Source organism: Python bivittatus, unplaced genomic scaffold (genome assembly GCF_059951505.1).
Source record: "Python bivittatus isolate LINGU-HERP-01145 unplaced genomic scaffold, Pbiv_v1 ctg000270_np1212, whole genome shotgun sequence".
In the NCBI taxonomy this organism is placed as follows: domain Eukaryota; kingdom Metazoa; phylum Chordata; class Lepidosauria; order Squamata; family Pythonidae; genus Python; species Python bivittatus.
The window spans coordinates 1,486,801-1,514,651 of NW_028277050.1; the positions used below are offsets into that span (position 1 = coordinate 1,486,801).

The 27,851-nt window shown below is 40.6% G+C and overlaps 1 protein-coding gene and 1 non-coding gene across 5 annotated transcripts; both read right to left on the reverse strand.

Moving 5' to 3' along the window:
• Nucleotides 1–143: 143 nt before the first annotated feature.
• CHD4 (chromodomain helicase DNA binding protein 4) lies at nt 144–27,851 on the reverse strand. Of its 4 annotated transcripts, none has more exons than XM_007429608.4 (40): nt 27,831–27,851; nt 26,177–26,356; nt 23,335–23,462; nt 22,965–23,159; nt 22,569–22,687; nt 21,785–22,026; nt 21,449–21,576; nt 21,161–21,296; nt 20,542–20,723; nt 20,208–20,447; nt 19,040–19,243; nt 18,749–18,954; nt 18,245–18,376; nt 17,950–18,046; nt 16,364–16,555; nt 16,071–16,271; nt 15,761–15,898; nt 15,060–15,181; nt 14,771–14,944; nt 14,348–14,489; nt 13,614–13,745; nt 13,372–13,489; nt 13,056–13,180; nt 12,654–12,891; nt 12,382–12,554; nt 12,009–12,189; nt 11,836–11,922; nt 11,374–11,462; nt 11,081–11,214; nt 10,641–10,785; nt 10,269–10,434; nt 9,853–9,971; nt 9,278–9,404; nt 9,022–9,099; nt 8,749–8,886; nt 8,551–8,659; nt 7,720–7,852; nt 6,683–6,878; nt 794–978; nt 144–647 (listed from the first exon to the last, which is right to left on the reverse strand). In XM_007429608.4, exons 2-40 carry the CDS (start codon nt 26,271–26,273, stop codon nt 630–632), a joined length of 5,766 nt encoding a protein of 1,921 aa, XP_007429670.2. In that variant the 5' UTR covers nt 26,274–26,356; nt 27,831–27,851; the 3' UTR covers nt 144–629. The 4 variants fall into 4 exon arrangements, with proteins under 4 accessions (XP_007429670.2, XP_087994713.1, XP_087994712.1 ...); XM_088138587.1 differs by lacking the exon at nt 27,831–27,851 and adding an exon at nt 27,302–27,458 and having other exon boundaries at nt 9,278–9,401; XM_088138586.1 differs by lacking the exon at nt 27,831–27,851 and adding an exon at nt 27,302–27,458.
• Nucleotides 10,102–10,235, reverse strand: LOC112540799 (small Cajal body-specific RNA 11). Its single transcript, XR_003084860.1, has one exon.

The window sequence follows — 27,851 nt, forward strand, 5'->3', positions numbered from 1 at the left end:
AATACAGGCTGGGGTTTCCCTATCTTGGGCTAAGCTGGAAGTGTACATGTTGTTTGTACATGTAGATTCTTCTGCCAGATCACAAGTCACACTAAACTTTTAAGAAAGCTGTTATACCCCCCAAATATTTTGCCCAAACCAAATAAAATACAAGGAAACCTTTATTTTTAACTTTATCAAGATTTGTCTTTTTTCCAGCTGTTTCAGAGGACAAGTCCAGTCAGTTTTTGTATTAAAAGGATCTTGATGGAGGTAGCTGTGTCTGTCCTGACGTTTGCTTGCACTCATCTTGGTAAACAAACTGAAAATAAAATTAAAATCAAGGAAGAGTGGGCCAAGGTGATGAGCATTGCAGCCAGGTCTGTGTAACAGATGTGACGCTGCAGCCTCCAGTCACTATATACAGAGTCCATCCAATGTTCCATTTCACCCAAGTGCAATCTAAGTGCAACTGGCAGCTTATGGAAGATTGCACTTCCTCCTTTCTCCAGCCATATCCTCCATCTGAGAGGACATCATCTGATCAGGAGTGCCAGACGGAGGGGATGGGGGTGGGGCCAGAATTGAAACAAGGGTGTATACGTGTCACTTTAGTCGAATCACTGCGTTGATGGCACCAGTCAGGTATTTCACTGCTGCTGAGCCACCTAAGTAGAAAAAAGAAAAAGAATGAAAAACATTTAGTACAGTATACTCCATGCAAAACTCACCCAAATGGAGGCAATTGCCATGGGCCTCCTCCCTCCAGTTTATCCCTAGGGTATGGGGGGGAAAGGCAGGGCTATATGCTTACCTGCTGGGTTGGTGGTGGTGGTGGTGGTGGAGGAGGTTCACTGCTACGATTTGCCAAGCGGCTGAGAATGTTGCGCTCTGACATCTGGAGACGCACAGCCACTGGAGGAATGCGGGCAATTGTGGCAGGTAGCCGTGTCACATCGGCCTTCATGTCGCTCAATAACTCCTCCAGCTGCTTCAGCACTGGAAGAAAAAAGGAAATTCTGGACTTACTTGTAAATGCATTTTCCTTAAGGAAAGGAAGGCAGCTCATTTTGGGAAAGATCTCCTCCAGGGCCAGGAAGGCAACTTCAACTCTGAACTGGAGAAGGAGGGGGCCATTCACCTCACTCCCTAAACACTGATGCTGAGTTTTTGTTTTTTTTTAATCCATCCAATCATGTCCAATTCTCAGAGACTGCCTGCAGTTTTCTTGGCAAGCTTTTTCAGAAGTGGTTTGCCCTTGCCTCCTTCCTAGGGCTGAGAGAGAATGACTGGCCCAAGGTTAACCAGCTGGTTTTGTGCCCAGGCGGGACTAGAACTCACAGTCTCCCAGTTTCTAGCCTGATGCCCTAACCATTACACCAAAGAGTATGCCTGTGACTAAACCATAGTTATAAGTGATAACTAGAGAACATTAGAGAGAGTGACTCCAGCCCTTCTAAATAAAATTATCCCTTCCATGAGAAGCACTATCATACATGTTGGCATAACTGCCCACCTCTAACAGAAACTCACAGGTAAGCTCAGAATTTCCCTCAAGGAGGAGGAGAAGTGGAGGGTGGGGAGCAGCTAGCACTAGACAGTTAAAAAGTGATACATGCTGGGAAACAGGCATTTCCAAGGGGTTTTACAGCCATACATGAAGACACATTATCCAAAACCGTGCAACTCAAATAAATTGAACAAACAGAATTTTATGTTATCTGAGAAGTTATGCCCTAAAGCCAAGAGTTTTTTGAGGGGGATGATGTGTTCTAAGAAAGCTGCATGTAATTTCCCTGTGAATAGTTGTTTGAAAACGGTCTTTTTCAACTTTACTGTCAAGCTGCCATGTAATATCTTTATATCCATGAAGATGGGACAGCAAATTACCGCACCCTACACAAGGCAAAGTTAATCTCAGAACGTGTTAATGAACATTTTGTCTGTGGAAATTGGACAGAACCATCTCTGTAAGACAAAGCAATAAAAACTGACACTGCCCCAAAATAAACAGCGTTAGAAATAACTTTTGAAGTCCAAACTTTCAAAGAGGGAGCCTTTTTAGAGTTCAGTTGGAAACCTAACTTAACCTGTGAAGTCAACACCAGGCAGCAAAATGAGCAGAAGAGTCTCAAGGTAAACAGGAGTTGCAGAAGCTAAATTCTCTGGACTGCTGAATAGAGAAGAGACCTTGAGTCTATACAACAGGACAGCCACAGCAATATCAATTTTTTAAATAATCAGCTGATACTAGCCAATGAAGACTTTGCCCCACATGAAAGTTCAAAAGATATTGAAGTGACTTTGGTTGCTGATCTTTTGAATTTTGATCTTGGAGAGTTAAAAGTAGAAATTAGTTGCCAATAGACAAAGTGCATTTTAGTACTATGGATCCTTCCGCCACTCTGAATTGCTACATATTATGTCTACTGTTGATCTATTGTCTGGATAATCTTTAGGATAAAAGCAATGGAAGGAACAAAGTTAGATCTGAATGTGTGCAGTGCCTGTTTCTTTTTTCTGTATCTTGCATCAAAGCTAAGGACGTTTTTTGGTAAAAGAGGTGGCAAGGACTGTGGTGAGTTCCATGGCATTACCTTGGCAAAGATCCATGGATTCGAGGGCATGGTCTAAAGTATCTACTTGAAAATAGTTGCCATTCTGATGTTCCAACTGTACTGAGCAAGTTTTCCAATGCAGTTTAGCAGGCTTCTATCGAGATACATATAGCTGCAAATATAATAATGCATTTGATCTAAGGCTCAACTGGGCCAGACACCTCTCAATCCTGTATGTATTTTCCTGATCCTTACCATATCTGATGAAGGCCACTGAAACCAGCACTGGTTTTGCTCACCTTGCACAGTGGTTGCTTAATGCACATCTTCCAAGTCAAAGCATTTAGCCAAGAAGAAAGACCTGTAATACCACTTCACTTAGGGAACAAAGATAAGATACATGAAGTTATTCTTAGGAGCTTGGCTGAGCACAGGAGCATGGACAGTATTAAAAATGTGTTGCTAATATGCTTCCAGTTTTGCATCTATTGGTGGGGAAACCTGATTTATAGGCATGCTAGCCCCTAGTTTGAGAAAAAACAGACTGGTCAAGCAAGTAAGTAGAAATAGCAATATCATCTTTGACATTATCGTTAAGATGAACGAATAAGCAGGGTATCCCTCCTCCCACAAGGGGAAAAAAGAATATTGAAGATGGTCTTGGACAGGTATTGGTACAAATCGGTAATATTGGTTTTTAAATGTGAAAGAAGAGTATAGCAATTTATACTTTTAGATAGGAAGGTTATCAAAGATGAGACTGAGAAAAAAAATCATGCAGAGATTTCTGCATGCAGAATTAGCATTTAGCAAGGATAGTGGCTGACAGACTTTGTTTCTTTTTAAAGTATGAAAAAAATAATTTCTTCTTTCTAGAATGGGAATGTTGGTTAGAATGAAGAAAAATATGTACTTTAGCATTCTGGAAAATTCTGTGACATAACTTCTGAAGACTGATTCCTTTACTGGTGATTTTTGTATTTGTTTCAGCTTTAACTAGCAGAATCTTGCAGGAAGCTGGGGAAAGACACAGGCTACCGTGGTGCTTTTAAGTTTGTGAACCTTTTTGAATTTTCAATATTTCTGCATAAATGTGACATAAAGCATTATCTCTTCTCCACAGAAGTCCTAAAACTAGATAAAGAGAACCCAGTTAAACAAATGAGTCGAAACATACTTGTTCATTTATTTATTGAGGAAAATGATTCAAAGCTACATATTTGTGTGTGGCAAAAGTAGGTGAACCTTTGCTTTTAGTAACTGGCGTGCCCCCTTGGGTAGCAATAACTGCAACTAAATGTTTCTGATAACTGTTAATCAGTCCTGCACATCAGCTTGGAGGAATTTTAGCCCATTCCTCCTTACAGAACAGCTTCACCTCAGGGATGCTGGTGAGCTTATTCACATGAACCACCCACTTCAGGTCCTTCCACAACATTTCTATAGGATTAAGGTCAGGACTTTGACTTGGCCATTCCAAAACATTCACTTTCTTTTGCTTTCACCATTCTTTGGTCATATGACTTGTGTATTTTGGGTCATTGTCTTGCTGTGTGACCCACTTTCTCTTGAGCTTCAGTTCACGGACAGATACCCTGACATTTTCTCATAGAATTTGCTGGTACAATTCAGAATTCATAGTTCCATCAATGTTGGCAAGCTATCCTGGTCCAGAGGCAGCAAAGCAGGCCCAAACCATGATACTGCCACCATTAAGTTTCACAGATGGGATAAGGTTCTTATGCTGGAATGTAGTGTCTGCCTTTCACCAAATGCAATGCTTTTCATTCAAGCCCCAAAGTTCTCTTTTGGTCTCATCCGTCCACAGAACATTCTTCCAATAGCCTTCTGGCTTATCTACATGTTCTTTTGCAAACTGTAGACCAACAGCAATGTTACTTTGGGAGAGAAGTGGCTTTCTCCTTGCAACCCTGCCATGTAATTTTGGAAGAGTAGTGGCTTTCTCCTTGCAGCCCTGCCATGCACATCACTGTTGTTCAGTGTTCTCCTGATGGTGGTCTCATGGGCACTGACATTCGCCAATGCAAGAGAGGCCTTTAGTTCCTTAGACGTTATCTTGGGCTTCTTTGAGACCTCCTGAAGTATTACATGCCTTGCTTTTGGTGTGATCTTGGTCGACCACTCCTGGGGAGGGTAACAACGGTGTTGAATTGCCTCCATTTGTACACGATCTGCCTGACAGTGGACCTGTGGAGTCCAAACTCTTTGGAAATAGTTTTGTAACCTTTTCCAGCCTGGTGAGCATCAACCACTGTTTTTCGAAGGTCCTCAGAAATCTCCTTTGTTCGACCCATGCCACACCTCCACATACCTGTGTTGTGAAGATCAGACTTTGATAGTGAGCACTCAGAATTCTGTTCTTTAAATAAGGCAGGACCTCCCACATTCACACCTGATTAGTGTCCCATTGATTGAAATATTTGACTCTAATTTCCCCTTCAAATGAATTGATAATCCTAGAGGTTCAAGTACTTTTGCCACACATAAATATGTAGCTTTGGATCATTTTCCTCAATAAATAAATGAACAAGTATAATGTTTTTGACTCATTTGTTTAATTGGGTTCTCTTTACCTAGTTTTAGGACTTGTGGAGAACAGATCACATTTTAGGTCATATTTATGCAGAAATTTTGAAAACTTGAAAGGGTTCACCAACGTCTTTCCAGAATACTAAGCAGCCATCAGATCTGGGTCTCTTTAAGTCCATTTCTGATGCTGAATGGGCTTACTCGCCATCTTAAGAAAGAAAAGCAGCAAGGTTGGGAAAAAGTATTTTTCTGAGTATATCAGGCACATTTTATAATCTATTACATACTTCTGAAGGTCCCTGAAAAGTCTACAATCCAAGAAAGGAACATTATTTAGAATTGCCTTGAGTATCTATATATCCTATGTTCTCTAATTTCATTAGATAGCCATTCTGAATATGACACTTTTTTCCCCCTTTCTAAATCATTACAGAGCAGACTGTGCCAAAGATGTTTTTAATGCATAGCTCAGAAGTATAATCTTCAGAATAGGTTAGCCTTGGAATTGTGTGTTGTATTAGTGTATCAGAAAATGTTCACAAAAGCAGCAGTATCTTTGAGGTAATGGTTATCACAGAGCTCTTGATTTTGGGGACAGTCCAATCTTGTCTTCAGTAGCTTGTAGGGGTTATTTCTTTTCTTTGCAATCTGCACAGGGTCTTATACACAAACCCAATGCCTTTATTTTTAGGTAGTGACAAAAGAGTGATCTATAGCAGCTATGAGAGGAGCAACCCTCTCATGCTCTACACATTCTTTATGTCTGTACCTATAAGAGGAGGAAGAAAAGAAGAATAGAGAATGAAATCTGGGAAGGTTCTTCCCTGATTTCTGTTGATGTAATATTGTGGGGAAAATAAGCATTTTCACTCCTGTGAAAAAACTTTTGTATTTCAATGGTGTGCTTCTTGTTGCCTTTTGAAAAAGAAATACTCAAGTTGCCTGGATTCACTACAAAGTAAGTAAGTTGGTGCTTTCTCCTTTACCCATTAGCTTCTTGTTCCCTTCTTTAAAAAGACTAATGAATTATCCTAAGCTCAGCACTAAAAACTTCTTTGACTGTAGCTGGGACTTTCTTTATACCAACTATTTCCTAAATGGAAGTGCCACCATAGTATCCTCCCCACCAAATTTAAAACATTGAGAAAAGTAGCCTGTGCGGGAAAGGCACCCCTGTGATGTCTGCAGCCCAAATATATTCTCTGGGGCCATATCTGTTGGAGGGAAATACTCCCCTATAGATCCAATACTAGGGTAAGTTTGCACAAAGGCTAACCTGGAAGTAAATCCATCCCATCTTCTGCTCTGTCTACTTTCTGGAACAAAGTTTTATATTGTTTTGTGCTGTTTTGGATTTGTAAGACCACCAGTTGTTTGGGGAGCTCCTCCTTCTCATTTCAAAACTGGTTTGCCTTCCTGAACTGAAAGAGGGGCTTTTCCCCAGTACTAGCTGCCCTCCTTCCCTTGAGAAAAAGGAAAGGATACATATTTAGAGGTGCATGGAACAATGTGTGTCAAGGGAGTGGGGGGGGGAAGGGGTCAGTGGCTCACAATTCAACCCTGCTCTCATTAAGTAATGTCTCCCCACTCCTCACCTTTGTGAAGCACTGCATTGGCTGGTTTGTTCCCAGCCATAGATTCCTTGGATAGATGTTGGTGGCTCTCAGCTAGGCACTCCACTTCAGCAAAACGGGTATTAAGAGCCATAGAGGGATGGGATGGATCTTCTGACATGTTTAGATATGCAGCTCTCCGTAGTTGCTCCTCAATCACTAGAGCTTGTTCCAGCAACTGTAAAAAGAGATTTTGGCACTCAGTTTTCTGAACAGGATCTATGCATATTGCTTGTAACTCCTATGTTACATTCAATTTATAAAATCTTGTGAGACCTACGTGCAGTTGTTCTAAACAAATATTCAAAACCCTCTTAACAAGATACCACAAAGTCTTAATTGCAAGACCATGTGGAATGAATGCAAAGCTAATTCTTTGTCCTGCTGCCCCAAAGTGACCTGGATCAAGATCATAAACAAAATCACTCCATTCATTAAAATAACAGCATAGATCAGTAATAAATACATATGGACAACTCTCTCTACTAGTAATACAAATTGTTGCAACTAAGGCTTCTACTCTTGCTAACCAAGTCAAAATGTTAGAACAGATCCATTCCTATGACAATTGCAACTTGACAGAATATTTTGAAGGACAGAACACATAGTATTACTTAAAAACCCTGAAGTTCTTTGTATTGTGAGCTGAATTAATGTGCTATTAGGCTTCACAACATAGGCCACAACATTCTTATAGCCAGGGACATTTTTCTTTTTCTTTTTAAAACTGTCTTCGCTGCACCTAAAATGGGAAGAAATGACCTCAGTTTTTAGGAGTTATGGCAGCTTTAAGGGGCAAAAAGGGTGCCTTAAATCAAGTCAGGAGGCATTCATTTTGCCTTTAAAGCCTACCCTTATCCTTCAAACAAAAAAAGGAAGGATGCTTTCACCTCATCCATCCCATTCTCAATTCAAAAAAATCTAAAAAAGAAAAAAAAGCTGATTTGTCTTTGAAGAAAACCTAACCTGTTAGTTTGCCATATTTATAAAGAGACTATATCCCCCCCAAAAGTGCTCACCTTAAACCTTCTGGCCAAGAATTTGTTCTTTATCTCTAGAAAGTTACCCCTGTTCATTTCACCCTTGAAAGGTTCGTTGAGGATGGCGTAACGGGGATCATTCTGGATATCTTGCCACCGAGCATAACCATGACTGTAATTGGAAAAGCTCAGAAAAAAAAATAACCTGGAAAATGCAGTGTACCAGCAGCAATTAGAGTTTATCTGAATTAGTGAGTAGTGAGACTGGGCCTCAACTCAGGCAATGTAGTAGGATACCAATTTTTTATGAAAGAAAATAACCTTCAAACATATGACCTCTGCACAGACCTTTTTTTCAAAGATGCAAGTCATATACTGAAACTTGAAACAAGGCCCATAGCCTCATATCCACAGGGAACACTTTCAGGCAAATCCCTTTCTCTGGCTACTCTCAGTCAGCTTTCCTCATCTTATTACTTAAGCTGCCAAACCACTGCTGCAAAATGTGGTAGAGCAGAGCCTCCCTGCAAAAACAGATCTATCTGATCCTAATAAGGAATAGAATATGCTGGACCACAGAACAGAAAAAAGCCCCAATAGTTGGTGAGAACAGCAGCAATTGTGGTATGGAGTAAAGTAGGAAATATGAAAACGCACCAGAAGCTAACAAGCAAAAGGCTTGTATGTTTATATTATAAACAGAATGCATCCAAATACAATATAAACGTACTGACTGCAGCATGCAATCTATTCTTGTTAGAGAGATGAATGCAAATACCAGACTAGTTTTAACCCCAAGAATCATACTGTTTTGCCCTAGCTAAGTCAAATTCTCAATCAAATCTATCATAGCTTCTAGAGGAAGGATACTTTATAATGCCTGCCAAGAGCCAGTAGTCATGGCGCCGGTGCCAGATCTCATATGTCTTCTTGGTAACAGTAGCTGCTCGCTCTTCATTTTGCCACAAGGAATGCAACTCTGTGAGAAATTAAAAGATCACAAAGTGTTTCATAACCGAGTAGAAAAAAACTCCCAGAAAACAGCTACCCTCTTTTGTCAGTTAGTACCAGTGAAGCCTCCATCTGCAATGTTGAACATGAACCGTTGTTTCATGGCTTTCTTATGCCGATCGTCAGCAGGATCTTTAAGGGTTTCCCCATTTTGCAGCATCACTATATCTTTCTTTTCATCTTCCTTCTTCTCTTCTGAAAAGAGAACAAATAATTAATCAGACCATAACCACCAGTGACTCCATCTTAATATTCCAAACATACCCTAGCCTCTGCCTAGAAAACTTATTTTATGGGGTGCATTAAATATGCAAGAAATAACACTTTTACCTTTCTCATCTAGATTAATTGTGGGAGGTTCAGGAGGTGGCTCTGCAGGTGTCTTCTCTTCCACTTTCTCTGTATCAGCTGTAGAGGAAAACATTTGTATAACTGGGTGTCTTGACTACTGCTCACAAGACTGTTCAGCCTCAGTCCAGGTTAATCTTGTTAGCTTTACAAGCTTCCATTTACACCAAGAACTCCCATGCTCTGCAGTTTCATTCATCTCTGGAGTATGACACTTATCTAGGAACTACAGCCCTACCTTTACTTTCTGTTTCCATTGGCTCCTCTTTCACTTCCAGGTCATCTGGTTTCTTCTCTTCAGCTTCTACAGTATTTACAGGAGATTTAACCTCTTGTGAGTGGGTCTCTGTTGAAGGGGGGGTCTGCTATATAGGTGTAGGGTAAGCAAAATATTCAGTCAATAAAAGTTTAAGAAAGAAAAACCAGTCTCCATTAACAAATTTCACAGCCTGTCTAGTAACAGTTCTTAATATTTTAAATTATTAATTGCATACAATAAAGAACACCTGTGTATTTTGCTATTCTAACAGGGTTCTGCAAAGCTTTGGATTCAAACCCAGAAAATTGCTTCAGAGCATGCAGGGGCACTTGTAGCAGTTCTCTCCTTAAATCAAACAAGCCTTTCCCCAGATCGTGCTGCAGCTGCAAAGGACAGCTGTGCAACCCTAGGTAAAGATGCACTTTTTCATCTTCAAAGATGGAGAGATTATAACCAAACTGAGCAGTACGTAAAAAAGAATTTTTAATAGCAACAGAACATTAGAAGAAATTTGATTTTTAATGATACTAAATAAAACCCTGGCAGACATTCACCTCAACTGGAACTTCATTTTCAGCAGCAGCAGCAACTGCAGGACTGATCTCCTTCTCAGGTTCTGTGGGCTCCACTTGATCCTTGGTAGTGGTTCCATCTTCTACCTTCACTCCCTCCTCTATAATCAGCACAAGCCAAGAAGCTTTTCAGAAGTCGTTTCTCTCATAAGAGACTGATGTTTCTCTATACCTGACCTCTATAGTCACCCAACCTCTGAAATAACTATTCTGATACAAATATTCCATCTGGATGTTCTCTTGTGCCTTTGAGGGCAGCTTAGCACTTGAAGAAACCCTCCTAATATAAGAGTGTTTTATCTATGTCCGCCCCAAGCTCTCTACCACAGTTTTGGCAGGAGGAGCAGAAATTGAGGGCAGGACTGCTTTTCATAAAGGCATTAACTCAAGAATCTCACCCAGAGGAGGAACAGGTGCAGGAGTATTAGGCTGAGTATCCCCTGGTGTAGAAGGAGTTGGAGTTTTGGGGGAAGGTGAATTTGGCTGCAAAAGCTTTTTGTTCTCCTCTATCTCTGCAAGTTCTGGCATACTCCAGCGTCCATTCACATGTTCAAATTCTTGTACCTTAGGTGGAAAAAAATAAGAGATATATTACTCTTTTCAAAATCAAAACAAATGAAGAGAATCAGTATCTAAGATTCTGAACTCCAATGAGTACAGAAGCAAAAAGATCCACCAATCAGCGTATCACATATATACGAAGGATTAGAAGATTTTAGAAGATTTTCTTGTATCTGTAAGACAGATGGAAAATGCATTTTAGAGCTCACCTTCTTACGTATGAGAGACATGACCCCTATCCGTGTGAGAACATGTTGTCGGGACAAACCCTCACGTGGGACCCCATCAGCAAATGTTTCTGCACCATCTGCTCCTGGTTCACACAAGTGACGCATGAAGAGAGAGACATAGGCCCTGCCAAATGCAAAGGGGAGAAACCTTTATACTAACAATCACTCGGTAACAGCACCACTATTACATCAGAATTATTCCCCAGGAACAGCCAAAGAAATTAATATGCAAATGCTTGAGCAGCAGGCTCCATTATTCTACCTACATCAGCTTGGCTCCTATGTATACCCATTAGGCACTACTTGTCAAATTCTAGTATTGCTCTTCCCTATCACTATGGGAGTACAATGTTGACATCATTGCATTTCCTTTCCCCTGAGCTTTTAAAAGAGATTTCTCCATTCTTGCACAAACTCACTTGAACTCCTTTTCTGACTTGCCACGGAGATCCCGGACCAGCCACTGGGTAGTAAAGGCATCCTGAGGTGGCATCCCATAGCGCATGATGGCATTAAGGAAGGCTTTCCGCTGCCGAGCATTAAAGCCCAATACCTGACACAGGAAGTAGATTCAGGGGAAAAAAGATTTAGATGCAATGGTAACATGTTTGCATGTTCAAGCATCCCATGTAGGATTATATTACTAGTATTATTCTTAGAAGATTTTAGCACCATCTTTTTAAAATAAAATTCTCACAGTTACATACATTACCTCTATGTTTCCTCCCACACGGGCAAGGAGCGGAGGTAATGGCTTGTCTTTGTCATTCCTTAGGCCTTTGCGACTAGGTCGCCGTGCAGCTGACAAAACAAAGGATAGTTCGGTAACAGCAGAGTTTAAGACATGGGACTAGAGCGTGATACATTTAGAGCTTGGAAAGTATATGAAGAATTTATGTCCTATTTAATGCTTTAATTCAATTTATACCCTGCTTTTCTTCCAAGGAAGGGAGCATACAGCATATTCCCCTGGTCCCATTTTTTTATCTTCACCCTCAGATATTTTAGGCCAAAGTATAGTAAATGATCCAGTGAGTTTCAGGACTGAGAAAATGTATATCTCCATTCCTAACCTCCCCAAACATCTACATTAAACCAGCTGCTGGGATTTTAGCCATTATACTGTTTTCTCAAATTCAAAGAAAGCAGTGCATGAAGCTGCGTCAGAATTTACCTTCAGACCTCTCATCAAAATCTTCATCACCTTCCTCAGAGGCCACAGAATAATCAGACTGATTATCTGATTGGTCATCCTGCCAGTCTGGGGAAAATAAAAAGGCCATGTGAATTCCCTGAAAAAGACTAGCCCCAAACTCTAATATTCACTCTCACTTGTTCATCACACACCTCTATCTTCTTGTGAACCATCATTGTAGTTGACCTGCTTACGAATACGCTTGCCCTTGCCTAGATTCCTAGCCAAGTCTTCCTGCTGCTGCTCATAATGATGGCGAAGCAGTTTTTCCCAATAGTCTGGATCCACTGACTCTTCTTGCTTGATAATCTCGCGTTCAACTTCTTCCTCCTCCTACCACAACAACATCAGAAGGTAACAACAGCCCAATATTATCCATGTTTATAAGAGAAGCAAGTCTCACTGTTTTCAGTATTTCCTACTGAATCTAAGTTTTTAGGTTTTTAATTGCCAACTTAATGTGCACCTTTTATCAAGAAGCGCTTTGGAAAAAAATAAGGTGACAGCCAATCAATTGACACTTACCCCCATTTCTTCTTCACGCACCACATACTGGGCTACTTTGAAAGAACTCAAGTACTCATTCATGCCCTGAAGTTCTGCATCCTCTGTCTCATCCTGGTTCCTATCCAGAAGTCGTTCAATTGCCTTATCATCATAATGGATGACACTGCTGTCCTCACCTTCCTTGTTATCCCCTGGAAGAAGAACCATTCAGTAGATGAGAAAGGACAAAATATAACTGCAGCTAAAGGCAAGTAAATCACTCACTTTGTGTTACACTACAAGATTCTTACCACCCTCAGTAGCTTCATCTTTGAAAAGCTCTTCAGTACCAAATTTAAGGATGTCATCCAGTTCTTGTTTGGACATAGAACCAGTCTTGGAGCCCAATCCTGGTCTTACTACGAGATGTGTTAGCATCATTTTCTTCTTGGCCACTTGTGTGATTCGCTCTTCTACAGAGGCTCGTGTGACAAAGCGATAAATCATCACCTTCTTGTTTTGCCCAATTCGGTGAGCACGACTAAAGGCCTGACAGAAAAAAAAGGGAGACCAAAAAAAGCTTTCAGAAATTCATTAAATCAGCTTGTGTTCCCACAAACCATGTTTTCATCCATTTCATCCAGCATTCTCCCTAAATGCATTGTTTTCCAAGATATAATCTTGGAAATTTTTGTCTTACTATTCAAATTCACCTGGATGTCATTGTGTGGATTCCAGTCAGAGTCATAGATTATTACTGTGTCTGCAGTGGCAAGGTTAATGCCAAGGCCTCCAGCTCTGGTGGAAAGTAAAAAACAAAACTGTGGGGCGCCAGGAGCTAGAAAGAGGAGATGAGAGATCATCAGTTTTCAAGTGTTTGGAATATCCATTTCACCCTTAGAGCTTGTTTAACCAGTCCTGGACTAACTTTAGAGACATTAGCTGGTGGACGGGAGGAAGATGCAAGGGAAAGAGTCCCAGCTCCTGCCAAGATAAGTAAATTTGTTGGGCGAGGCATCATATTCATACCATTGAAGCGATCGATAGCTTCCTGACGCATATTTCCTGTAATCCCACCATCAATTCTCTCATATTTGTACCCTTCATGTTCCAGAAAGTCTTCCAATAGATCCAACATCTTAGTCATCTAAAAAGCACAAAGAAATAAACTGTATCAGCACAAAACATACTGCTAACCCATACCCAAGTGAACAGCTTCTGTGACATGTAACTACTCCTAATCAGAGGAAGATACTGTTCCTTTCAGTTACCTGGGAGAATATCAGTACCCTGTGGCCCCCTTCCTTGAGATTCTTCAACATCTTCTGAAGCAGAAGCAGCTTCCCAGAAGCTCGGATTAGGGCACTACCATCATACATCCCATTAGGCATCTTTGGTGCTTCCTGAAAGAGAGGGAGGGAGGGAAATTATAAGCTGTTCCTCAAGTTTCTTGGTTTTGGTCAGGTTTATTACAAATAGCTTATAGCTGAACTTAGTATATATTTTCTTTATTAATCATTTCACTCCACTAATCCTTATTACTTTGTGGTCCTTACTACTTTTGCAGCTGCCATACTCATGTACTCTTACCTGAAGAAAGACCCTCAACTGCTGTATCCAAGAGTAAGCATAGCAAGGAGATCTGTCTATGTGGTTGCTGAGAGTCAACACTGAGTTGATGGCATATAATCAACCAATCAATTTTAAAATGTGAAATTCTGAGCCAATTCACATGGTACTATAAAACCTTAACAGTCCATTGGAGAAAAAAAGTTTTATGTTAAATCCAAATCAATGTTAATCAATGTTAAACTTTGGGTCAATTATTAAGTGAGGCCTATTAAATTGGAATCTGAGGTGCTTGTCAAACAGCTTTTCTCCAGTACCTGAAAGATACAATTGGTTATGGTATCTGCAATCAAGCACCTCAATACCCAAACTACCAACAAAAAATAATGGAAGGGTATGGATTTTCAATCGAGATTGTGAAGGAGCTAGAACCTACCATGGCAGCCACAGGGAAGAGATATGGATGGTTGCAGCATTTCTTCAAATCCATAACAACATTGAGCAGAGAAACTTGGTTGCCGCCACCCCGTGCATTCAGTGCCTCAAAATTTCTTGTTAGGATATATTTGTAGTACTTCCTGTAAAAATGTTAACATTCACATTGTTGGCTTCTTTTCATATGTCTCGCCTTATAAATTAAGCACCTACCTTAGGAATACCTTTTAAAATACATTTTCCTCTACCTCCCACCCTCCACCCCTTAACTGTAGTAAGAGGAAACAGACCAGCAACAGGAAACTGGCAAAAAAAGAAAAGAGTAATTCTAAATCAGCATCCTAAGGCAAAAAAGTTAGGAAGGATACTTAATTGTTACAATTTCAGGAAAAAAAAGAGAAGCCAACTATCCTCTGACACTCACTTTTGCATAGGACTTAGTTCCACTCTCACAATAAGTTCTGTCTTTGAGGGCATGTTCTTGAATACATCAGCTTTCAGACGCCTCAGCATGTGCGGTCCTAACATATCATGAAGCTTTTTGATCTGATCCTCCTTGGCAATGTCTGCAAATTCTTCCAGGAAGCCTTCCAAATTACTATGAAGGAATTCAAACAGAAACATGGAAATTCAGAGAAACGTGGAAATAAGAAGAAATCCAGGAACTTCAAGCTAAGAGGAAAATGTGCTTGAGGATACATTGTAGGACTTACTGAAATCTTTCTGGTGTCAAGAAGTTAAGGAGGTGGAACAGTTCCTCCAGATTGTTCTGAAGAGGGGTTCCTGTGAGCAGCAGTTTGTGCTGAAGAGAATAGCCATTCAGGACCCGGAAAAACTGAAGTTGCATAAAGAAGGAAAAGAGCTATTTAGCACCATTTGGTTAATTATGGCACATTTTCAAATATGTATAACTGTATCCAGAAGATAAAAATAAGTTCTGTTCTCCAAGAAATTCTTCAGAAAATGTATAAAACTGCAACAGTTAAATAACATTTTAAGGAATTAATTCCAACCTGAATCACAGAAAACTGTTCCTAACATGATAGAAAATTACATGCCGCTAAAAAAAATGGGACTCCAAAGAATATATTTTTAAAATGTTGATAAATATTATTACTGGTATAATTATTTCTCCTGCAAAGTATTAATAATAGTGCATAAAACTAAGGAGAACTGAAATAATATACTGATCTATTAGGAATAGTAAGCGTAGCTTTCTACATCTAAAATGGGCATGTATATGCAGATACATAGCACAAGAAGACTGCAGGTGGCAAGAATCTCCTGAAAAACTTCTTTAAATGACAATTTAGGAGAAAAATGGCAAAATGCCCATTCTAAGAAAGTTCTTGTAATTTTAGATATAAAGCATAAGAATTACAGGAGACACAGATATGAAGCAATCTATCCCTACCTTGGACTGATTATTCTTTAGTCTGTGTGCTTCATCCACTACAAGGCAAGCCCAGTCAATAGAGCCCAGAATAGCCATATCAATAGTGATCAACTCATAAGAAGTAAGCAATACATGGAATTTCACAGATGCCTCTTTCTGTAAGGATCAGAAATATTTATTGGTTAAAAAAAAAAAAAGAATAGCGAAACTAGGTGCAGACTCACAAGATAACAACTTTCCAGTATTCAACATCAGTGGAAACTCTAAGTCACTAGGGAACCTGAAATATTCTCAGGTAAAATCTTAGTTAAATTAGTTGCCAAAATACCTTCATCCTAGAAGCCTTTTTCCCCCCACGTATAGCATTGTCTTCAAAGGAAAATTCATTCTCTCGGATGATGGCCCGGCTGTCTTTGTCCCCAACGTAAGTCACGACGTACATATCAGGGGCCCACATTTCAAATTCTCTTTCCCAGTTGATGATGGTGGACAATGGAGCACTCACCAAGAAAGGTCCTTTGGAATGGCCCTGTAGTCAGATAAACTCTTGATATAAAGGTAACAGGAAACAAATTTTTAGAATGTTGCGTATGAATTTTACAAGGAATGCTGCAATCTTACCTCTTTGTAAAGAGAGTACAGAAACACTGCTGTCTGCACAGTTTTCCCTAGACCCATTTCATCAGCCAGGATAGTATCCGTGCCTTGAGCCCAAGAGAAACGCAGCCAGTTCAGACCTTCCAGTTGATAAGGATGCAGGGTCCCTCCAGTTACATCTAAGTAATCTGGCTGTCTGTCATATTTCACTGTAGGCTGTAGAGAAGTTGGAGGGAAAATGAAAATATGTTTAATGTCCCAGCTCAAGCTCAATAAAACAAGCTTGCTTTTTGAAATTTGCCACCATAAACAGCTTCAGGACTTGAGTCAGTCTTAATAGTATTTAATACCTATTTTTTAAAATATCCTGTTTATTTTTAAAAAGGAACTCTGTAATAGAAAAAAAGCACCTTCCATCAAACAGGATTCCATGTATTTGTCATAATCCAGCTAGACATGCAAGATTATCCTATCGGTTTTGAAGAGCCTTAAGTATAGGTCCTATATGTGTACTATTCCATGTGCAATACGCTCATATCTTCAGGTAAAGCACTGTGTCTCCATAGGTGTGTAACTAATGAAATGGTGGTTAGTTGTTCTATTAGAATGCAAGTACAGGGTAACTGGCTACTTCCTTAAATGAAAGACAGTGAAAGTAGGTACAAGTCTCAAGTTTATTAAGAACAACAAAAGGAAATGGGGAAATTGGAAAAAAATTAGATGGTCTGATAATAATTTTGCTTCTGGCAAAGTGAAATTGTATCAAGTGGTAGAAGGTTATCAAGCCATTTTTAACAATACCTCAGGCAGAATTATTGCAGTATAACAGATATTAGCAAATGTTCTCCAATTACAAGGTAACCTTATAAAATGAATGGAAGAATTCTACAGTCCCTTAGGGGCCTCCAGGTGATTCATCCTTGTCAATCCATAGATATCACCTATTATGCTCATCCCTGAGCTTACTAATACGATTCTGTGTTTGATTACAGAACACACAATACAATTACATAGCCTAATGTCTATCCCATGACCAGAGTGGATACTCATGGAACTGCTGAGGTTAACAAAAATTATTTCAACTTTACCAAAACTATTTTATTAAATTTCTCCCCCACCCATCTCCCCCCAATCAGGGACTCTTTACAAAGATCCGAACAGAATAGTCATTCTGTAATAAAGCACAGAGTTATTTTATTGAAGTATCTCTTTAAAGAAAATCTATTATTAGGGTTCTGCTTCAGATTCAAAGACATAAAGGTACTTCAGAACAACATCCACAGCACCTGTCTGCAACCCCTTGGACCCAAGCAAAGCCATTTCTCAATATCATACTGCAGCTGCAGATGATAGTCAAATAACCTTGGGAAAGATGCAGTTACTTGGGTGCCAACAGGTGCTATGTTAGACACCTAACGCTTATCACTTCTGATAGCACTAAATTGCCACATAAGACAGAAATTATAAAAAGAATCATGATGATCAAAAGTTGTAACAGAAATGTTTCTCACTTCTGCTAAAAAAACAACAACCACCCACTAAAAATATTACCTCCCAAACTGAATATGGAAACTGTGTGACCACTAGGCTACACCAATCCATTAACTTACATCCACTGTGGGTGTTTCTGGTGGTCTCTCTAATTTTCGTAATTTCACTTTCTTTATTTTTTTTCCTGGTCTTCCTTCTTCACCTCTCATCAATTCCCTGTTCAGGAAGAGACCCACACAGGTTGAATTATAGCAAGTAGATAGAGAATAAAAGTAACAGAATTTCCTATTCATTCAGAAAGTAGGCTAGAGAAATTCCAGATAATCAAAGCTTCCTTAGTGGTATCAACCCAATAGGAACAGTAAACCAGTTTTCCCTTATAAATTTGCTGTTCAATTAAGTTCATATTCTCACCTGTGGTTCCAGTATGCCTGTTTGTAGATATCATAATCCTGTACCTCTGCCTCCTCATTTTCCCAAGAAGCTTGGTCATATGGTAGATCTCTCCATTTAATAAGATAATGAACATTCCCCTTCTTATCCACACTGGAAGAAAAGCAGAAGTCAATCATCATAATCTTCTAAATAAACCTAGTCCACAGAACCAGAACACTAAGCTCAATCTTTTTTTTCCTTCATGGAAATTCACCAATTAATGAATGGAAAAAGAGCAGGCATTCATTGATATCTGTCCCAAGTGCACATTCTTAAGATAGGAACACAATTTGACAGTTGTGCAAAGGCAGATTGATTTCCCACTAAAAGAATCAAGATCTCAGCAGTAACAGCTGCCAAGTAAACATCCAACACATTTTCATCCCTTTCTACCTTTCAGAGGCTACCTGAATAATTGAATGAACAGTGAATAAACTGAATAAAGAGTTTTGTTTTCCAGATATAGTCCATTATTTTCCTCACCTATGATTGAGAATTCGATGGATCATCATCCATTCTGGTTTAATCCCATATCGGTAAAACCGTTCTTCCATCTCTGCAAACTTGGGATCCTTGTTCTTGCGTTTGCGACTCTTTTCTTCCTCCCCCCCAAAGTCTCCTGAAGGTGGCTCGTCCATATCATTTTTACGTTGGTAATTGCGAAACATTACTTGGCAATGCAGTTCCAGCTGGGATACAAGCAGATTACACATCATTTGAACATGGCTAGCCAGTTTCCTTGCTCTGATCAGCTGAAAGACTGCTTTTACTTACCTGCAGCTCAGAAACCCAGGAACAGTGCCAATAGGACATCCCCTGCCACTTGACAAAGAACTGCCTCTCAGGTCTTCCCTCCAGAGGCTTAGGAGAAGGTGCGTTTGGATCTGCATCAGCAGGCCGTGGCACTGGAGTGGGTAAGGGAGGCTGTCCCCATTTCCATGTCAAGATTTTCTGCACTTTGCCTTTCAGAGGTGGGCACTAAAGGTGAGCAAAGGCATTAGAAATTGCTTGCTCTGGATCCTCTAGCATTTGCTAAAGCTTCCTGATACTTTCATTATATCAGTGTCAGAAGGGCAAGATAGACACATCTGTATTCTATCCCAAAAAGCTTTAAACTCCGTAGTATAAATGTATACTCCTTTTCAGGATTAATAGTAAAAAAAGAAGAAGAGTACAATGAGAACCAAAGAATTATACTTTAAAAATACATTAGGCATCTCCAATAATCCAAACAGCCGTCTAATACGTGGGTATAATAGACTGGCTGACAGATCCTTTTAACCTGTTTCAAGATGGACACTTCTTCATAATAACTTGTCTTGTACAGAATAGAAGCAGCATCCCAGTATTTGGAACATTAGAAATTGTCAAGTGGAGAGAAATCACAATAGATTATAACTAGTGAACTATTTTAGATAACAGAGAATAAGTAGTTCACGTGCACAAGCAGAAAATGTTTGAAAGTACATGTGAATGTTTTTTTTTTTTTATGATGGTATGTTAAGCATCAATATGTATTCCATTCTGATACTATATGGTCCAGATATTTCTATAAACAACCAAATTCCTCATTAAGATTTCTTGATCTGATAAAACTGCATCAGCAAATGCACTAAGATTTCCTGCTAACATCTGAAAAATCTGGCCCTAACATCTATTTATTTTTATTATAGCTCCCTCCTTCACATGATCTAGTAGTTCCTACCTTGGATAGAACAATATTTCCTACTTAATTATCATCTGCTCACAAAGACATTCATGGCTCATTTTTATTACAAAATATAGAATGTCTACAATGAATTATCCAAAACCACAGTCACATACTTCTCTTTAGGAGTAAAAGATCAATAGGGCATCTTTTCACCTCATAAAGTCACTATTCCTACAACAATTAGCTTTACACTACATTTTACACTAGTTAAAAATCATTGTAAGAACTCACAGTACAGCGTGGGCAAAGCCACTCTCCGTTGGGGATTTCTGGCAAAGGGGGATTTAAACAGTGTATGTGATACGAAGAAGGACAGGCATCACAGCAGAGAAGCTCTCCACCATCTTTGCAGACACGACAGAACTCCATGTGGTGATCATCTTCTTCCTCTGCATCCCCCACAACATCCTCCATGGTTTCCTCACCCTCAGAGTTGTCTTCTTTGGCCTCCCACTGGATACCTTCTTTTTCCTAAAGGAGAGGCAAACTGTTAGTTCTGGGTGCTGTAAGTCCCAACAAGCAGAGCCTAACACTTCCTTCCCAGTCTTCTACAACCCAAACTCACACAATGGGGGCAGCTCCACTTGCCCTCTGGTGCTTTCTCCATATCTGGATCCAGACAAACCATGTGATAGGCACGAGGGCAAGTATCACACAGGATGATCTCTCCCCCCTGCTGGCACACCTCACAATAGTCCTGATGATCTGTCTCATAGCCGTCCACTGTTGCAGTCGAATCTTCTTCTCCTAATGGAGCCAAATAGTGTTCAAAGCATTAAAAAACTATGCAAGTAGTGAGGTTCTTTAAGCAAAAGAAAGATATTTCAGCCTTATGCCACAGAGAATTAGCTAGATAAAAAAATTTACAATTAAAAATTCAGATAACTAAAAGTTGCAGAGATGGCAGTTTGAATCCCACCAGTGAATTCCAACCGCTGGAACAACAAAACAGGTATTCTGTACACGAAGAGGATCCAACCAACAATTAAGATTTTCTTTGTGTTTCTTTGTGAAGTCCTTCTCAATAGGACTTCATTCCAGAATCTTTTATTTTGATTCTTTCTCTAGACTGACAGTGGCAAGTTCTTTTATGGATTTGAGGCACTTCTAGCCTCAAACACACAGACCCCTTCTATTCTTGAATCCTGTACTCCATGGAGCTCACTTTAATCAGAGTTCAGTACCTTTCTTTTTCCTCTTTCCCGCTTTTAATTTTTTACGGCTGCGGCTGCTGCGACTGGTAGAGCCATCTGACACAGAGTAGCTATTGATACTTGCATCATCAAAGTCTGATTCAACATCCAAGTCATCCTCCTCACTCTGAAGAAGAACGAATAGATTAGAGAGGTAGATGTAACAATAACCACCTCTTCCCAATATAACTCTCATGAATCCTGAAGGAAACTACTGCCTGCAGTAGCAGACTCTACTCTCTACACCCGAGTACCAGAAAGAAAGAGTAAAAAACTCACAGATGATCTTTTACGCTTGGAGCCAAATCCTCCGAGCTTGATTTTTAAAGGTGCCACCTTCTTGGTTTTGGGTTTTTTGATGTCAGGGACACGAGGACTAGCCTTGGGTTTTTTCCGGGCATTAGGGCCTAGAAGATATCACCACCCAATTAAATAGCACCCAATTAATTAAATCAACTATACTCGGTATTCTAAATATGATATGTAAGAAAATAAGAGTTGCCAGACACGTTGTAAAAAATTTTTTGAAATGTGTCCCAAGCAACTACTAACCACAGGGTAAAACTGAAAAAAAAGAAAAGAAAAGAAACCACTATAGCTACATTTTCCCCTCACCTTTGCCTTCTTTGGTCTTGGCCTTTCGAAGTGGCACTTCAACAGGGGGCTGAGGAAGAACTGCATCCACGTTAGCCACCATGCTCTCCACCACAGCCACAGCAGCCGCAGCAGCAGCTGCCACTGATGCTCCAGAACTCCCTTTGAAGGGATTGTTTGTGCTGAACTCTCTCCATTTGGCCCCCAGAACCATCATCATCTTTGAGACAGCAATTTTAGGATTCTTTGCAGCAATAAGTGGCCTGTGGGAAGGAGAAGAGAAAAGAGAGCACTGGTAAGTCACTCTGGACTGAATGGGACTTAAGCTCTATTCAACTTCAATAATCATATCATTCCCACTAAACAGGAAAGACAATTTTCTGTGTATTGTACCAGCCTAAGTTTTCTCCCCCAAATGTTACGAGGCCCTAACACAGTTAAAACAGAAAAACATAACTTTTTTTAGCGCTATTTTCTTTCTCTCTTCTATTGGCAATATTCAAAACAATTCCTAGGGTCCTCAACTTATCTATAATATTAAATCCTCAAACATAAGATATTGCAATAATATATGGAAAATATAACAGTATGTAAATTAACGGTATTGCTTATTATAGCTCAACAATATTAACTCACTTTGCAAATGAGGTACTGAGGCACAGATAGAGTAGCTGGCCTTTCTCTCTCTAGCAGTTTAACAACTATTTAGATTTCCAGTTCACAGTTCATGCCGTGTTAAAACTACTTAGTTATGCATAACTTAATGCACTATTACTGAGACATAAGGGACAAAACAGACCTGTACCTGACAAACTGGCTAAAAGCCTTGTAATTAGTTAGAGTGCGATAATCTTCTTCTGTGAAAACGTGATCAATATCTTCCATACCCCAGTCTTCTAAAAGCTGGGCAGAGGACTTAGGTTCCTGATTAAAAAAGGATGTAGAAGGTAGTGTTATCAGAAATTTATAGTCTCAACAAGAAAACTCTTTTCAGTCTTGAGAAAGCATTTGCCAGAGAAGTACAACATGTAAGAGATTTAGAAAACAAAGCAAAGGAAGAATACAAGACAGACACCAACTCTGCAAACTTCAGGAAGTAGAATAATAATCTTTTAATTGTAACTGTTGTTAGTCCACAACAGGATAACCTGAAACTAAACTAGAATAAACAAGTAATTTTAGTAGATTATTTCAGATTCACCTTGGAATCATCATCTTCATCTTCTTCCTCTTCCTCCTCCTTGCGCTTGGTTTTGTTCTTCTTCTCTTTCTTAGGCCCAAGTTTTTTCTTTTTCTTTTTGCCAGGAGTATAGTCACTTCCCTCACTGTCTGAGCGTAACAGCACCTCCTCTTCCTCCTCCACAAATTCATTTCCCTCACCAGAACTATCTCCAAGCTGGAATGGAGGCAGGCATTAAGGTAAAGCGAGCACCAAACTCTTGTTCTTTCACCAAGAACATCTGACCTTCTACTATCAACATGCAATCCCATCTGTTCAGAAAAAAAAGCTTTTCTCTCTTCAACCCTTCCCATCACCACACATGCAAGGAGGACTTATTCTATTTTCTTACCTCTTTTTTCTGACGCTTACTGAGCTTGGGCATCTTAGGTTCTTTCAGCTTCTTGGGCTTTTTCTTTTTCTTGATTTTTGGCATCTCTGCCTCAGATAACAGTTCTTCCTCTGGCTCTTCTTCAGGCTCTGAGAGAAGTTATAAACCCAGCAAGAGATAACTCATTTTCTAAAACTCAGATGTTATATCATACTTTCTTCCTAGATTACATCCCATCTGTACTTACCTGAAGCTGCCTCCCCATTCTTTCAAACCAGAATGTAGGCAGCAACTTCTCTAATTTTTAAACTCTGGTCTTTTCTAAACTCCTTCTAGTTTGAGTTTCTCTCCACTATCTAATACTAATAATATATTCCATAAATGAAAGTTTCATATGCAGTATTTTGCTGCGGCATTCAAAGAACTATAGACTAAAGTATTAATTCAACATAGGCATTGAGATTTTAAAAAAAACAGGACAGTTGTGATCACCTGTTAAAAATCACATATAAGCTTTCATTAAAAGAAATCAGAAACAATTTCTATACTCATTTTTCCTAAGCAAAACTGGGGTAATGGAACATGATGCTATCTTCCTATAAATCTGTTTCCAAATCTTGAATAAAAAATGATTAAAGGAAGACTCTTCACTCCAGGGAATTAACCCCACTGAAGTCTTAAGAGAAGAAAAATCCCACCTGCTTCAAAATCCTTTTCCTCCCTGGAATTATGTATTTGTTCTTCAGTAGTCCTACAGCTAAGAATTGCTCACACACACAATCACACTTTAGAAAGCTGACTTCAAAACCACTGTGATATAGTCAACTGGCTTTCTGCATCTATCTTCTATTTTCTTTTATATGGAATAATATTTTTTTAGTCTAAGTACCACAACAGCATAGAAAATAGCAATAGTCCTTAATACACAAGAAAAAAAATCATATGAAGCAGCTACTGAATTATAATCTTTCTCGCCTCTACTTGCTCTGAAACCTTTACCCTTATAGCAAACTTGATAGGAAACTGCCTGAACTCCTCCATCCTACCTAGCACTTACTGTTCAGGTATCCAAGTTCAGCAAGTGTCAGAAAAGAAGAAACAAACTCCATTTCAACCATCAGGTGTTTACTCAGATACCAGTACTTTTCCAGTTCACAGTCACATCTTCTCTATACAATGCAAGCTGCAACTCATTCCTTCTTCCTATCCCCCTTTTTCATGCACACACAAATTTAACACATCATTCCTCATTCCAAAAGACCATAATCCCATCTATTCTTCCAATCCCCCACTCCCCAAAGCCCAGAGGGGCACAGTCAGTAACCAGCTTCCTTTGTGACAGGATCCACAGTAACCCAGCCATTCTTCTTCCCCTCCCCCTTCATCAGCCACCCCCGCCCATTACACGCAGCTAGAGTCACTAGTTCTCCCTCCAAGGAAAATGGCCTCCTAACCACAGGCACCGGGCAGGATGAGGGAAGCCACAGGTCACAGCAGTTGCTGCAACCGAAGGACAAGAAGCAGAGGGAAACTGTTCTGGGTGGAGTCCCGTATTCCCAAACCAGAAAATATATCCTGTGCCAGAAATATTTTTTCTTACATCTCTTCCTCGCAATCCTTCTTACTATAAACATTTCTTAACTTAAACTAAGCCCAAGTTCTGTGGACCCAAGTGTTCTTTCCACCCCTTTTCCTAGGCAATCTAACATCCACCAAGAGTAATCTAAAGATACCAAAGTACTATTTTCCTTTTCAGCTGATTAACACAAAATAACATTAAATATACTCTTTTATTTTCCACAACCTTCTTGAATTTTGGGAGAGAGAAAAGGAAAGCTGATCCTATTAGGGTAAAAAGATGAGGTAATATCCAATTGGTTCAACTACTATAGGCACTTACAAAAGCAATGACTCCATCACTCTAAAAAAAAAAAAAAAAAAAAGGTACCTCCAGAAAATAACTTATCTCAAAAAACAATTCTTCTGAAAAATGATTAAAGTGTGACCAAAACACATTGCTCATGCCTTTCACTGCATTGTGCTAGCCATATTCAATCCAAAGAACAGGACTAAGGTAAGCAGTTGTAAACTATGCTAGGTGTGGCTGGGAACAAAAGTGGGTCACACAATTACCCAAAGCATAGATCACTTTGGATACAGAAATACTGAACTTTCAAGTGGGCAACAGAAAGCAAGCCAGGCACTGCTCCCTTAGATTCATTCTTCAAGGTTGCCTGAAATGTTTGTTTTGCCAGGAATCATCATCTCCCTTAATACACACACAAGGTTTCTTTCTTCCCTTTACACACCGACAAATGAAATGAACCGTGCATGTTTTAGAAAACATGCACGGGAGACACTTTCTGTAATACACATGTGGACTAATAAACATAACTTTCTTGTGAAAATTTTCCCATCCACACATATATTTTTAAAAATGACAAACTACTAATTCAGAATATCTGAGATCAACAATATGCTCTTCCCAAACACAGCAGGAGACACCTTCTGCAGGAAGCAATGGATACAGAAGCAAGGAAGACATACAAAATATTAGCAGTAGCTGTAACCAGAGTTTCATCTGTAATCCAAGTAGAAGTTTGGTGTCACTGTTATACTTCAGGCAAACCCTCAAATTTTTACCTTCTATGTTTTGTTCAATCGCTGATACTACACAGTATCAAAGATCAGATAATGGGTAGCTTATTACTTCCATGTCAACCCCATAATAAACCTGCGTTAATGGTGTTTCAGATCCATTAAAAAAGGATGAATTTGTCGCCACTTCTGGTTCAAATAGGCAATAGATATATTGTTTTAAACCTTGCCTTTAAAAAAAATCTACCACAGCATGCCTGTGTACCTTGATGTTGATGAATACTGTTGTTCAACAGGATCTCCATCTCCTCCTCGTCACTGCCAGCAGAGCAGGGCGATGGGGATCCTATGCCCGACGCCATGTCCTCTGATTAAGAGGACAGTTCTGGGATTCAAGCAGCTTGTGCTATCTTGGCACTTTCGTATTAATAATGGCAGTAACGTGCTACATGAAGAGAGAAGAGCAAGCAATAAGACTTAAAGTCACAAAGTCACAGCATCTTTATAATAAGTTATCAGACAACCCAAATGGTCTGATTCCATACGATATCAAGAAAAAGGCAGCACCAGGGAGGGCCAAAAAAGCTGACAACTTGGCCCAAGCACCTATCTAAAATGGTCCTGAGGGCAATGCTAAATTAATTCAAGGCAATTATTCCATTCTAAGTAGATTAACAGGAACTTCGACTCTGGGTTTTCCAGTTCTCTTCGGATGGAGCCTGTGGGCAGGAAGGCAAATGTCTGAAATAACCTAGCCATACTTTCTAAAATATAAAACTGTCTGAGGGCTTCCTTCTTGCTAGCTAAAAAAAAAGGAAAACCCCTTAAGATTTACATTTTAGTGGTGACCTGCAGGTCCAGTTGCAGGGGAAATATACTAAGAGATCGTTTTAAAGAAAATAGCAAACAAAAGGCACAGTCAGCTCAAAGGAAAGCAGGCAAACTTGCTTCCCCCTGGGAAATGGGGGTGGGCACGAAGGCAGAAATCAAGCGGGGTAAGGGGGGCGGACGGAGGGAGGGAGGCGGGGACGGGAATCAAGGCCAGGTCTGGGAGATGGGGAGGAAAGGCCGCTTTCCCTGCTCGGGACGCGGAGGGAGAAGGGCAGCCGGGGAGCAGCGGCGCCCCGAGGCGCCCTCCGGACACGTGCGCCGGCTAGGGGTCGCGCGGGAGGCGGCGCGGGCCCCCCACCCCCAGGCTGCTGCGGGCCACGAGGGGGGCGCGCGGGGGGGCGGGCAGCCAAGGCGGGGCACCCCGCTTCCCTCAGGCGCGCCGGGCGGCGGTCTCCCGGGGGAAGCGCGGCAGCCGAGCCTCGGGGGCCAGCCACTCGCCCCCCGTCCCTCCGGGGCCCGCCCGCCCCCGTCCCGGCCTCGCCTTCCATCCCGCCCTCACCCGACTCCGGGCGCCCCGGCTTCTTATTTCTCGACGCCGCTGAAGGGAAAATGGCTCCGGCTCCAGCGCCGCCTCTTAAAGGGGAAAAAAAAAGCCCCAGCCAAGCTCCTCCCCTTCTCCCCCCACGCACTCCCGCCTCCATCCCATAATATGCCCCCGGTGCCTTGGAGACGGGTCCCACCTCCGTCACCTCAGTAACCCCCCCTCAACTGAGGCATCCCATAATACTTCCCTGCCCACCAAAGTACCCGCTCGCAGCCCGGCTCTGCATCCCATAATAACCACTCCCCTCCCCCTTTCCAAAACATCCCATAATAGTCCCTGCGGGGGACCGTCCAGTAATACACGCTCCCCCCCTGCGGAAACATCCCATAATACTCACCCTTACTCATACACACCACAATAGTCACCCTTCCCCCCACCGAGGCATCCCATAATAGTCACATTCTCTCCTTTCTCCCCCCTCCTCCTCCTCCCACAGGCACCGTCTCACTGCCCTGAACATCCCGTAATAGTCACCACTACCTACCCTCATCCCCTTGCCTGGCTC

What these genes read in the sequence shown, in the direction of transcription:
- CHD4 (XM_007429608.4), bottom strand. Translation starts at nt 26,273, where the DNA reads ATGGCGTCGGGCATAGGATCCCCATCGCCCTGCTCTGCTGGCAGTGAC. An exon ending in TGTACTCTCTTTACAAAGAG is followed by an intron (nt 16,272 to 16,363) that starts GTAAGATTGCAG and finishes ATCTGACTACAG; the next exon opens with GGCCATTCCAAAGGACCTTT. An exon ending in TTGACACCAGAAAGATTTCA is followed by an intron (nt 14,945 to 15,059) that starts GTAAGTCCTACA and finishes ATTCCTTCATAG; the next exon opens with TAATTTGGAAGGCTTCCTGG.